The sequence below is a fragment of the Pteronotus mesoamericanus genome, unplaced genomic scaffold (genome assembly GCF_021234165.1).
Source record: "Pteronotus mesoamericanus isolate MK-2021 breed Mesoamerican mustached bat unplaced genomic scaffold, CSHL_Meso_final scaffold_232, whole genome shotgun sequence".
NCBI lineage: Eukaryota > Metazoa > Chordata > Mammalia > Chiroptera > Mormoopidae > Pteronotus > Pteronotus mesoamericanus.
In genome coordinates, this window is record NW_026555311.1 from 6,046,587 (window position 1) to 6,059,907 (window position 13,321).

Here is a 13,321-nt window from a genome sequence, read left to right on the forward strand (position 1 = left end):
AATAAAATATAGAATGCCCAAATGAATTTGAATCTTAAACAACCCATAATTTTTAATATGACTGTGTCCCATTTAATGTTTGAGATATATTGTACTTAACTAAAAAACTATTTGTTGTTTATCTGAAAGTCAAACTGAAGTGGGTGCTTTGTATTTTTATCTCCCAAACCTGGCAGCCATAGTGAGGGAAACAAAAAAGAAACAAAAAGTTATGCCTTATGTGGTAATTAGTGCACTAGAAAAAAATAAGGTAAGCCGTAGGCATAGGGAGCGCTGACAGTGGTGGGGACCCCAGGGCCACCCCTGTAATAAGGGGACATTTGTTGACCACCAATATATATATGGGCTGTGTTTTAGACTTAAAAATATGTATAGATAATATATATAAGAAGCTGTTTTTGAGGATAAAGAGTTCAGCAGGCCAACCCACACAAACTTATTAAAAAGATAACGGAGCTGAACTGTGTGTTATTAGTGTCCAAGGGATCTCTCTTAAGTCAAACTTCCTAAGCTGGGGGTGAGTATCCCTGGGAGTTCAGAGACATGTGCGCGAGCACAAAAACTCCAAGGATTCTTTTAGAGCATTGATTACACTCAAAGGTTGGGGTGAGGATTCTTATTTTATATTATTGTGTGATAAAATGCTACATTTCTATAAATTTTAAGGTAAAAAATGTTGGTTATTTTGGACCTCCCACCTTCACCGAAGATCATGTTGACAGTCATTTGCCATTAGGGGACTAGAATGAAAAACTAGAATGAAAATCAGAGGGAAAGAATGCCTAGGAATGGAGAGCAGAAACCCCATTTTTGTAATTTTTCCCCAGTTATATTTGAAGTCCCTGTCGGGCGCCTCACTTGGAAGGAATCCTCCTCTACCAAGGGTTGTTTATCCCATTGCTGCCAAAGCCCGTGAGGCCCGGAGGCCCTACAGAGGGACAGCTACTGTCTGTAGGAGAAGGATGACTGACTAGAGGCCAGTCCTGCTCGCCACTCAAGCCACTGAGATCCTTCAACATCTGCCACTGACAGGAAGAAAGGCCCCGAACACCCAGTGTTTTAGAGAGAGGTATTAGGGACCTCACTGCCCATGTTCAGTCTTTACTTTATTGCACAGGTGCACCGATATCACCAACTCCAGAGGCAGGAGAACCATCGCGAGACTGAGGCCATGTCATGTCCAATATCACACTCCATCCACTGCTGTTTTTGACAAGGGAATGTAACGTTCTATTATGCTACAGATTTGAAGCTGTGACTCATTTTCATTGATGGAATGAAAAACAATTGTGATTGAGTGTTGGCCAGCCATGTTGCTGCTACATAACCTACTCCCTTTAGCACTTAGTTTCCTAAGAAAACTGCATTCCTTTCTATCTTTAAGAATTCTTTCAGATTGCTCCTGAATAGCCGTACCTGAAACAATTTTAAAAGCCCTGGGTGATGTTTTACAATAGAGTTCTAAAGAGTGTTTGGTTTAAAAGAAAGAAAGGAAGGAAGGGAGAGAAGGAGAAAGAAAAGAAAAAAGAAAAGAAAGCGGCAAGTCATCCTTCTTGAAAGTCAGCCCAACTTATTTTTAGCTTGAATATGCAAATTGTCATTTGGGAACAATACACCAGAAATAGCCTTAGAATTTAAGATATAGTAGAGAAAACCCCATCAATCTACCTACAGTTAAGATGTCAACTGCTGTTTTTCTTTGTTATGTCTTTGGATTGTCCTTCAGAACTTGTGAATGTGAAATGTATTTAGAAATAAATGGATAGATTACCCAACAAAAAGAGACTAGCTCTCCACACACACAAAGCCTAATCCCCTTTTTTTGATCTGTTCTTTTCTGATATATTTTGCTACTTATGTATGTTTTTACTACATTATATAGCAATATAATATCATTATAACTTTATTTGATGAGGTCTCCTGATAATTATATTTCTTCCTCATATCAGAAAATGTGAATATAATATATGACATATGATTCATTCTTTATTAAGACTTACCTTTGATTTTTATTTACTATGCCTCTTCACTTTGTGATGTATAAGAAAACTTTGCTTAAAAAATAGTTCTATAACTTAAATTAGATGCCCTCAAGCTATTTTTGTATCTTTTTTCTCCCTCAAAAATAGGCTCTTTAGGCACAGACATCTGTCATGTCTATTTCATCTTTCTATCCCTTGAAATAGTCCAGAGTTGAACAAACAGTAAATTTTCACTAAATTCAGTGCTAGTTGAATGAATTAATGCCTTCCAGGATCCCATAGCTTTACATTGGTACTCAGAATTAGATGGCATTTTATCTTTAACATTTCTTTCTCACAACCTAGGGAACTAAGCTTGGATAATAGCAGAATGCTCCATAACATTCTAATCTAAGTTTAAATATATTTTTTGTGATACGACTTATTAGAAAGGTAAAATTCTATGAGCCATTTTTCCTTCTCGTTTCCATCCTCCCTTGATTCATTCAGGAAACAGCTTATTCACTTTTTAGCTTTTACATTTTGTGAGATACATATTTAAATTATAAACATATGAAAAATATTTAACCTTACAGTGATAAATGTAAAACTGAGCAACAGTAAACTTTCTTTTGGGCTTATTAAAACAGCCACAAAAATTGTTAAGACTGTGATCTTTAGTGCGCATGAGTGGGCTCCTATACAAGCAGATAAAACTCAGGACCCTTTTTGAAAGCAATTAAGAAATATTTCACAGGTGTTCCTTTTAGTTTAATAGCAAAATTTGGAAATGACCTACATATTCAACAATTTAGAAAAGATTAAACAAATGATCACACCTAACTTTGATAGATGGTAATTAAACTATTCACAAGACAATCATGCATACTATGTGAAAACATATGTGTGGTATAAAATAATAAAAAACCAGAATGTCAAACTATGTAATCAGCTTACAATTGCTTGAAAATATGTAAACATACATAAAGAAGGCTAGAAGGAAACAGGACAGAATGAAAACAATTATGACAGGGTCATGGGATTATGGGTGCAAATGTTTTTGTTTCCTTTTGTGTTAAAAGATTATTTTTACAGTGTGTACAACCAAAAAAAAAAGAGATCAAGTTTTAGTCCCTCAATGTTCATATATTAAGGAAGATTTTATGCAGATACCTAAGCAATGTTTCTCGCCCTTGCTTCAAAATCTCAGCATGTATTTTGTCTGGTTCTGGCAGCTTATCCGTTCTTATTATTGTTGTTCTGGCTACCACGGTTATTCTTTGAAAGTCTGAACAGAATTTGTGTTGTTTGCTGGCAGTGTCTCTTGTTTGTATTCTACTGTGAGTTACGACATTAGTGTGTTCTGTTGCAGAGTCCTTAAAGAAAGCAGACCAGATAGCTCTTTTTCTGGTAAAATGATGGTCCTCTTTCAAAGTGGACTTTATTTCCAAGTTCTTACCCTTTGTGGTTACAAATGACCTATCAAAATTTTCCTATAATGGCCTTCGTTATCCAAAGCGACAGTTTTGCCATTTTACCAAGCAAAGTGCGAGAGTTACAATTATAGTGTAAGTTAATAGAGGAAGCGGGATTTCTTCCAGGGAGTTAACACTTTCACAATTATAATAATCCAATCACAGTAAAACATTTTTTTCTCGTCTACTGCAGAAAGACACCATGAGCTTCACATTACTTGGTTTATCTGATAGGTGTACATAAATCATCTTCTAAGTAATATTTTATTCAAGTTTCTGTACAGTCTTTATAAATGAGTAGCATAAACCAATTACTAATGAGGATAAGAGCGCAACCTCTTACACCAGATCATGAGAGTTCAAATCTTGGCTGGAGCTGTGTAAATCTGAAAAAATTATTTAACCATTCTGTACCTTAATTTCTTCATCTGTTAAGTAGAGCTAAAGATAGTACTTACCTCATAGAAATTTTGATAATTGAGTTAATGAATGTAAAGTTCCTGGCACTTAAAATGTTATTAGTACACGTATTTTTATACATGTACCTGTTTATGTATATTTTTTTCTGAGAGCACAAGTATTAAAATGGCACAATTCCTGCCTTCCAAGTGACTTATAAAACATGCTCAAAAATCTTCTAAGTTTGCTGTGAACCTAAAACTAACCTAATAATAAAATCTGTTTTTTAAAATCAACTAAGAAGGAATTTTACTACCATCAGCAGGAGAAGAAAGTTGTCCAATAGCTGGAGCACATAGTTAAGAGCCTTGGGAATGTTTTTAAATGAAAATGAAATTCTAATTGCTGTTAAGTTGGAGCCATATGGAAGCATTGAGAGCCAGAGTATCTCTCCTTTGCTTCTGGGCCTTTCAAGGTACTTCTCCTTGGGAAACAATTGCTGGTTCAGAGTCTAGAAAGACTGGTAAGCTTTCTGAAATGGAATGCTTTCTAACATTATAGCCGTTGTCTTTTTCCCAAATGCTTCTCTCTCAATATGGCCACAAGAGCCACCGTCTGAATGGTTAATTCTAATTAGTTTTACAGTGAAATTGGAAAGAGAAAACAAAGCCATTTTTACTTTTTACTTTTGTGTCAAATGTGTCTAAATGAATTAAATAGATGTGTATGCTCTTCAAGATTTAGATTTGGAAACGCTCATTTGATTAAGTTTAATAACATAATGATTTAGTCTCTATTTTCCTAAGTCAATGAATCACCTAAAAGTTCTCTGCCAAGAGAGTCTTATGTTTTCAGATGTCTTTTTCTCAGGCAGCAATATTTGTTGCCTACAATATACCATGGTAGATGCTCATTTCATATTGATAAGTCGTTTCAGCTTTCTTCATGGAGAAAAGACTGCACAAAGGAAATTAGCCCTGCTTTATCCTTGGTGCCTAGCACATGGAATTTTGAATCAAACAAGCTAACTTGTATTTACAGTGGTAGATATTACTTTTCATCTACTTTTAGAGCCGTATTGATGGCTGTATCTTCTAATGATCTATGTAATGTACTGATTTTGTCTATTTTATTTAGCCATATCTGTTTTTTATTTTGAGGGTGAGCCTGGGGTGCCTGGAGCAGTAGGGCAGAATGGAACACCAGGACCAAAGGTTAGTACAAATAAAACCAAGCAGAATCATTTCATGAAACTGGAGCTATTACAATTTTTAAAAATATTCCACTGATTTTACCTGGGTAGAATTTTTTATCAACAGTATAATATGCTTCAGTACCAAACTTTGTGACTAATGAATAAACTATGTTTGTGTTTCTTGTTAGCATTACAAATGCAGGATATGATTGTCTAAAACCTACATTCTGGGATACTTAAACATGAGAAAGCCCATATTTCAAATGTGACTGTTGTCACTTGCCACTTAATATGGGTGTATTAAAATGTAGGCCACGTCCATATTGTCTAAAACTTGCATAATATTCACACAACCTACTAAAGATGATGTTCACAGTGCCACTATGGCTTTTCCTCAAGATTTGGCTATCACCTATAGCACTCATACAACATAAGCGGTTAATGAGATAAAGAGCAGAATAAAGATGTGCCATGTTTGCAATGTAAAAATGGATGTAGTCAATTACTAAACAGAGAAAAAATGTAATGAAGATTATTTCTTTTGGATTGCAAGTTTTCTTTGTTTCTTGAAGAACAAACGAATCTGTTAAATATAAAAAGATTGGTGACAGTTTAGTTTAAACCAAACAGGCAGACAAATCCCAAATCCTTTGATGAGTGAATATCCCTTGAAGTACAAAACTAACGTCTAATCCTGTCAGCTGTGCTGGCGTTTATCCATACCCACAGATGCCTGTCAGCTGATTTTACAGATCACATTGCTATTGACAGGCGCCTAGGATGGACCTAAAATGTGTAGACCTGTCTTTTGTCCTGTAGGAGAGGAAAGAAAATATTCCTCCTGGTACTACAGCCATGCTCCTGTTGTTTCCCTCTCCTGTTCCACGCTAAAAGGCCAAATGATAGGAGTTAATGCTTAATGCACATTCTTAGTGCTATTCTTCTGTTGCCTAGCGACCCTCAGGATGGATGTTGAGCACTGAAAATTAGCCAGAAATTCAGAAAGCCAAAGGGTCAGGCCGCCTTCCAGCGAATGAAAAGAGTCTTGCCTCCAAACTGACTTCTAGAGTGGGTGATAATTTTTAAACACACAATACGCACCTTAAAACATTTTTTCAGCAGTTGATCTCATGGCAACACTTACTCGTGCTTTTTATAAAGGAAATATTATTGTAATGTGTATAATTTACTTTGGAACCCTCCCACTCTTTCCCTTGTCCAGTCCTGGGTAAAGTGAAAATGAGATCCATTTCAGAGCACAGTTTTTCATTTTAGTCCTCATACTGACTGGGTCATTATTTTGAGTAAAGACATTTCCTAAACTCACTTTGATTCTGCCATTCTAGTGCTTTTGCTGAAGGTTCCAATGCCTTCCAAAATACACCTGATTTGGAACATGCTGGTACCAGTAGGTTAAAGAGAGTTCATGAGATTGTGAAGGGGTCCAAGTTCAGGACTGTGTTTACAGTCGTGTTAGGGGAAGACAAACTGGGGAAGTGCGTGGGAACTCTGAGCCTCTGAAATAACCCATGCTCCAGGGGCTGCGTTGGATAACAGCTTCATGAAGCATGTGCTAGCCCACCTTACTGATTCTGAGTTGGGGCAGAATACAAAGTCCTAGACTAAGAAACCGCCCAAGACGTTAAATTGCTACCACATTGTTCTGCTTAGAGCCCTGAAAGCCAGTTTAAGGATGATAATTTCAAATATCTTTCTTTAATCCCCTAAAAGCAAAGAATTATGATTATATTTGATATTGATATCCATATCCCATTCTACAGGAAACTCATCTGACCATTTGTTTTTATATCAACAATATATTGCCCCCCCAAAAGATCACATGATTTATCTACTATGGTCAATACCTGATTTTATTTGGTATTGTTTAATTAGGTGTTTTATAATTTAATATGTCACTCAATCTTTATTCTTTTGCCCAGGGGGAGCCTGGAGAACGAGGAGAAAAGGTGAGAATTATTCTCCCTATGATTTTTCCCCCAAAGAACTGTATATAGGTATGAACAGATAGACAGATGTAGATATAGATATATAGACATAATTACCACTGTTTTTTTCCCCCCAAACTTAATTAGTGGAAGGAGAAAATGGTGTGATTCTTATGTATAGAAATAAGGTTTTTTTTTTAAAGTTTAAAGAAATGGAAGGAAAAGGAACAAATTTAAACATTCTGTGTCTGGATTTTAAATGGCTTCCAAAATCCCCAGGCCTGCAGAATTTCTGCTCTCCCTGCTGGCTGATGCCACTCCAGTACTTTTCTAAGCATCCACATCTCTCTGCCGCTTCTTAGGTCACTAAGTTAAAGAGATACAGATGTTTACTGCAGTGAATATACTGCGAGTTGCCCACAAAGAATTCCCATAAAAGCCAAAATGAGAAACAAAAAAAGAAGAGAGCCATATGTTAAATTTCTCTTAGCTGTCCTTCCTTACTACCTTTGGGCATGTCCTGATTACTTTTAGGCTTTCAGTGCATTCCCTAGTGCTAATTTTCCTGGTTCTCATGCTATTGAATAGTATTTAAGAAATGCACTGTTTGCATAGGAAACTTCCAAGATACTACATAATGTTCTTCATAAGTGATCTGATCTTTCTGACAAATCAATATTATCACTTCTAATCCCAAAGAAGTACATCTGAAGATCCAGCAAACTTATTGAATGTAACTGTATGTATGGACATTGTAAAATGAAAAAAAAAAAGGCATTTATCTAAATGGAAGGAGAGCAAACCAAAAGGGCAGTCAGACCCTTTGTTTCATGACCACTCTGAGCCAGTTTTCCTAATAAGAGAGGCTCTTTCCTTTGTTTTTTTAAAGCTTTATTATATTTTTTTTAATTCATCAGCAGAGTAGTTGTTTATTAATAACATCATGATAGCTCTACACACAAAAAAATATCTTTCCTGGACCACTATGATCTCCATGTAGACAATTGGCATAAGGTAGAACACAAGAAAGTTGGTACTTTGTTTTTTAATAAATGAATTTCCAAGCAATTAAAAAAAAAGTGTGCTGCCAAGTTCCTATCAAAGGTCCCTCATAACAGATTATCCGTACTTTTACTTGGCATCCAACCAGTTCATGGTAATTAACTTGAAATTAATTAGTCACCAGATGACTCTTTTGTGTAGACACTAAGGAGGGAAAAGGGGCAGTGCCAGCACCATCCGCGCTCCTCAGATAAAGCCGCTCAGGGCTCCGGCTCCGGGGCTGCTGCGGGGTGTCCGTGGCCGGAGACAAAGGCCTCAGGCTGGCTTCATGCTTACGAAACAAGAGGAGAAAACAGGGAGGAAGAAGAGAACGTCGTCCTCCCTCACCCTTCTCCTTCTCTCAGGAAAACAATTATCAATAGTTCCTCTCTTATCTTAAGGAAATTTTTAAGGGAGTGAAAAGTGACCTCTTATGAAAGTAGACAGAAGGGCCTTGCAGGTCGGGGAATATAAGAACAATAACGCACTGCTGTTGCTAACAACTATCATTAACAGCTTACGTGTCAGATACTGTCCTAGTTGCTTTACACTCAATATATTGTTTATTTCTTATGACCCCAGAAAGTATTCTTGCCCTTTTGTTACACATAAAAAATAGGATGCAAAGAAAATTTCATTTGCCCAATAGGTGCTGGAGCTGTGCTTGGGTTCTCTGGCTCCAAATCAGGGATGTTTTCACCATAACATGCTATGAGACTTAAAAGAATTCAGAATTTAAGGAGGCAAAGCATGGGTAATAAACAAATGACTTTTTTCCTAATGCATTGCTTTGTGGGAGAAAGGAGATGTTATTAAGGGAATAGGCGTAGGAAATCTCAAAAATAACCAAGGAAACGTAAACTCCCCAATGTATGATTTTTAAAAAGCAGGTTTCTAATAAAACATAAAACATTTATTTCACACATGCAAAACATGTAGGTACAGATAAATATCTAGGGCACAGGTTTTGAGGGCTGGAGGCCCTGGAGATTTGAGATGGGCCCGAAGACTCAAGTAGACTATACACAGATCAAAGGGAAAGGAGGAGTCAGGGGTCCAGGCGGCAGGGATGGACCCAGAGGTGGTCAGGCACGTGGCATATTGAGGGAACGGTCAGGAGAAGGTCTTTGTTACAGTGGAGCTCTGAGCAGAGGCAAAAAGAGAGAGAGATAGGGAGGCTTTAAGTGACAGCACAATCTCTTAGGTTTTCCATTAATATCATGGAGTTATTCCATTATTGCTGCTTTCCATTAATATCATGGAGTAGTTTAAACCTGTTCAGCCATGTTCATTGTAATAAAATATATTTGGACTGGTGATATCAGGCAGCTGGTCGAGGAAAAGAACATTAGCTCTATAGAACACTTGCATCGGATTTTGAATATAGTGCTTATGAAAGAAAACTTAAAATAATGGAAAATACTCTTTACGTAATGTGACCAATATAATTTATGTGTATCTCTTTTTCCCCTCTTAGGGCGATGCTGGCGAGAGTGGCCCCAAAGGTGACACCGGCGAAAAGGTACCATGTTATGAAAAATGAAAGGGTATGTGCGTGAGCAAGAAATAGTGTTCTGTGTACATGAAAATGGGAGATTTTGAGAGAGGTTAAGTGAATGATAGTATCTTTATTTGACAAGAAAAGAGATAATTCTGCAAGTTGAGAAAACATTTAATTTATAAAAGGTGATTATTCCACAACCTCCTAGTGACAAATTTAATTACTTTAAACATAAAATGGCATGTTACAAATTTTAGAAAATGTGTAGGTAGGTTTCCAGTGATATGCCTTTCAAGGGATAAAAACACTTATTCATGTGTAAATGGCATACAACCTTTATATGCAGAGATGTAACAATGGACTTTCTAAAGTGATTCTATTTGTCCCAATGTTAGGAGAGAACACATCAGAGGATTGGGGTGAGATTTAGAAGTTTATAAGTAAATGTTGCTTTAATGTCTCTAATACATTCTTGAAGATTTGCCTCAACTTGAAATCTACTAAATCTGAATATTTTGTCAGCCTTTGTTCTGTCATTATTTTTGATCTTTTACCCCATTATTTATATTACAATGGTTGACTGGCTCATCTTCCTGCCTCCTCTCTTTTTTTCCCCCAGATCTATCATGAGAGCTCTTGCTTTGGTTCATACTTACAGATGTCTCTGACACAAGAAGGATATTTTATTTCACTTATGCTATCTGTTAAGAATGAAGAAGATCTTTTAAGAAACTGAAAATAGAATAGTCAGTCATATTTTAATTTAAATCAACCTAAGTAATTGAGTAATGAAAAAACTGAATTATTCATTTAAGCTTACAGTTCAGAATAAGGATATTCCACTTTGAAGATTATTATAGTACAGATGGATAATTGTTAGTCATAAAAAAATACCCATAAAATAAAGAGCAATTTTATCTTTCTCCTTCTTATAAATATTAATATAAATATGGCATGGTAGTAGGAATGAATTAATGTTGCCAAGTAGCAACTGTGTTTGTATTCAAGGAGCAGTCAGGTGATTGGGTGGACTGTCAGTTTCTTGTAGACCAGGTTTCCCAACCTCAGCACTATTGACACATAGGTTAAGGTCATTGTTGTGGGGACTGTCCTACTATATGCCAGTGGCACCCTTGAGTTGTGACAACCAAACCCGTCTCAAGATATCACCAAATGTTCCCTGAAGAACAAAATTACCCCTCGTTGAGAGCCACTGCTCTAGACCCATTCTAGTTGCCTATCAAATTTAAGTATCACGCTGAAATCAAATATGACATGAATGCGTTTAATACTAATGAGAACAATATACCTCGATTACTCTTGAAGTCAAAATGTCAAACCCCATATATATAAACCTGGATGTTATATTTAATTTTTCTTGTTTTGCTCAGAAGCAGAAGTTAACAAACTTTTCTTGTAAAGGGCTAGACACTAAATACTAGGCATTGTGGACCCTGTGGTCTCTATCACAACTACTCAACTCGGTGGTTATAAAGTGACAGCACCCATAGACTATCTGCACACAAATGAGTATGACTGTGTGCTATCAACCTTTATTTTGGGGTGCTGAAGTTTTAATTTTGTGTAACTTTCATGCATCATGAAATATTATGGTTGATTTTTTTAACCATGTAAAATATAAAAGCCTCTTAGCTTGTGGGCAACACAGAAACAGTGGGTAGCTGATTTGGCCCATGGGCCATAGTTGCCCACCCCTGCTGAAAGAAAGTGCTCTCAACTGAGAGCACTTTCTTTAAATAAGATATAGATGTAGATGTAGGTATATATATAGATATATATATATAGATATACACCGAGTCTGAACTACGCCTATGTGAACTTATGTAGAGAATTTTATGCTTCAGAAGATGTATTTTAAAGCTTCATTTTTGGACTGTAGGCCAATAATTGTTTCTTTAATCACACATTTTTAAAATTTAATTTTCCAATAGTAAAGCACCTTTTTTCTTTTACAAGACCAAGTTCATCTCAAAGGAATACTGTTCTTATTTTTTATATTAATGCAAATCATTTACCATACTGACTCACACATAGTAAACTCTCAATAAATGTTAGCTTTCTTACCACATGGAAATTGAAATCAACTAGGTTCGTTGTTTTCCTTTTTTATCAAAAAGTTTTATTAGTCAACTGAAATTAAGTACAAGAAATGCTTCAGTTAAAACGGAAATCATTTCTATAAACTTTCAATGGCCTAAACAGGGAATTGTAAATAGGAATCTGTAACGTATAATATGTAATCTGACCTGTAGCATTCATTCCCGAGAATGCTGTAATTGGAATATAATTTTGGATGTGTTTTTAAAAACATTTCCTGCTTCTGTCACATAATTTGTTTCCAGCATGTTGGAAATGCTCTTCTCATGGCCTTTGAGTTTAGTATGTGAAACTAATTCATCATTTACCAAGTTTGAAATGTAAAATCAAAAAATGCTCCTTTTCTGCCATTGATGTAGTAAAAATTACATCATTGACTGATCCAATTTAATAGGATTTTTTTTCCTTTTGATCCAACTCAGTGCCTTTGAATGGTAAAGCAATCTAAGCCTTTCCAGACTGGTCATCTGGAAACACTGTGCAACTGTAAAAACCACTGGGCTGGGCTTCTCCGTGGCCAGTGAAAGCTGTGCACGCTAGGTCTAAGAATGGCCCTCCAGAAACTGGTTTCAATCATGTGTGGAGTCACTATGGAAGGGTTATGTCCTGCTCTTTGGGCTGTTGACTGCACCGACAAATGTAGAAATGGATTTCTTATCTGTTCCCCACCCCCTCCCCTTGAAAGTAGATGTCTGTGCAGCACAGTCGGCTTGGACATGCCACTTTTTTGTTTATAGTTTTGTCTGTTGATTCAGAAGCTTCACCTTCACTTTTTTGGTTTACTTGTCTGTGCCTTCATTTTCTTTGCTCCCCCATCTTCATTCCTGTAAATATACTGCCTTCTTAGTTTATGGCTACAGAACACCTTTGATTTACAACCTCTGAGCCTTTGCAGAAACCACAGCCATATTTGGAACCACCAAGCAAATTGTCTTCTTATCTTAAAATCGCACATGAAGGGCTATCTCAGTGGGTGCTTTCACCCCAGTCAATGCAGAGTCCTCTCTAACTTATACATATGATTCCTTTAGCTCAGGACACTCTTGCTCTGCCCACATCCACCTTCTAATCCTATTCTTTAGGAGCTGAGACCTGATTTTATGTCATTTCCCCGGAGCAGCCTTTCAGTCTCCCCTGAATTGGTTACATTGCCTACTGTGTGCTCCCACAGCCCTCCTCATGATCCCTTTCATAGCCTGTATTACAATTTATTATAATTCTTTGTGAATTGGACATCCAACTCACTGAAAAAGAGAAAGCAAATAACTATATGATACCAAACTGTTCTATTTCTAGCACCAGTCCAAGTTCCTGGAACATAAAGATATTTATTGAATGAACAATCGTTAAATTTTTTTCTTTTTACTTTCAACTCTCATTTTCACTGAATGATATAACTCCTTCCTGTACCATGCATTTGCTTATCATGTCTTCTGTGTATATACAATGACACAGAATTTCCAAAACATGAGAATCTCTTCATGTCCCAGGTATCTTTTTTAGAGATTTTATTTATTTATTTATTTTTAGAGAGAAGGGAAGAGAGGTAGAGAGATAAAGGAACATCAGTGTGTGGTTGCCTCTCGAGCACCCCCAACTGAGGACCTGGCCCACAAGCCAGGCTTGTGCCCTGACTGGGAATCAAACCGGTGAGCCTTTGGTTCGCAGGCCGGCACTCAATCCAC

General features: G+C 36.7%; 1 protein-coding gene across 1 annotated transcript in view; it reads left to right on the top strand.

The window, feature by feature from the left end:
* COL25A1 (collagen type XXV alpha 1 chain) overlaps positions 1-13,321 on the top strand; it is a 481,906-nt gene that overhangs the window by 403,320 nt on the left and 65,265 nt on the right. Inside the window, exons 13-15 of the mRNA XM_054591568.1 lie at positions 4,996-5,049; positions 6,971-6,997; positions 9,495-9,539. Coding sequence (XP_054447543.1) covers positions 4,996-5,049; positions 6,971-6,997; positions 9,495-9,539 — 126 coding nt within the window. The remainder of the gene's footprint in view (positions 1-4,995; positions 5,050-6,970; positions 6,998-9,494; positions 9,540-13,321) is intronic.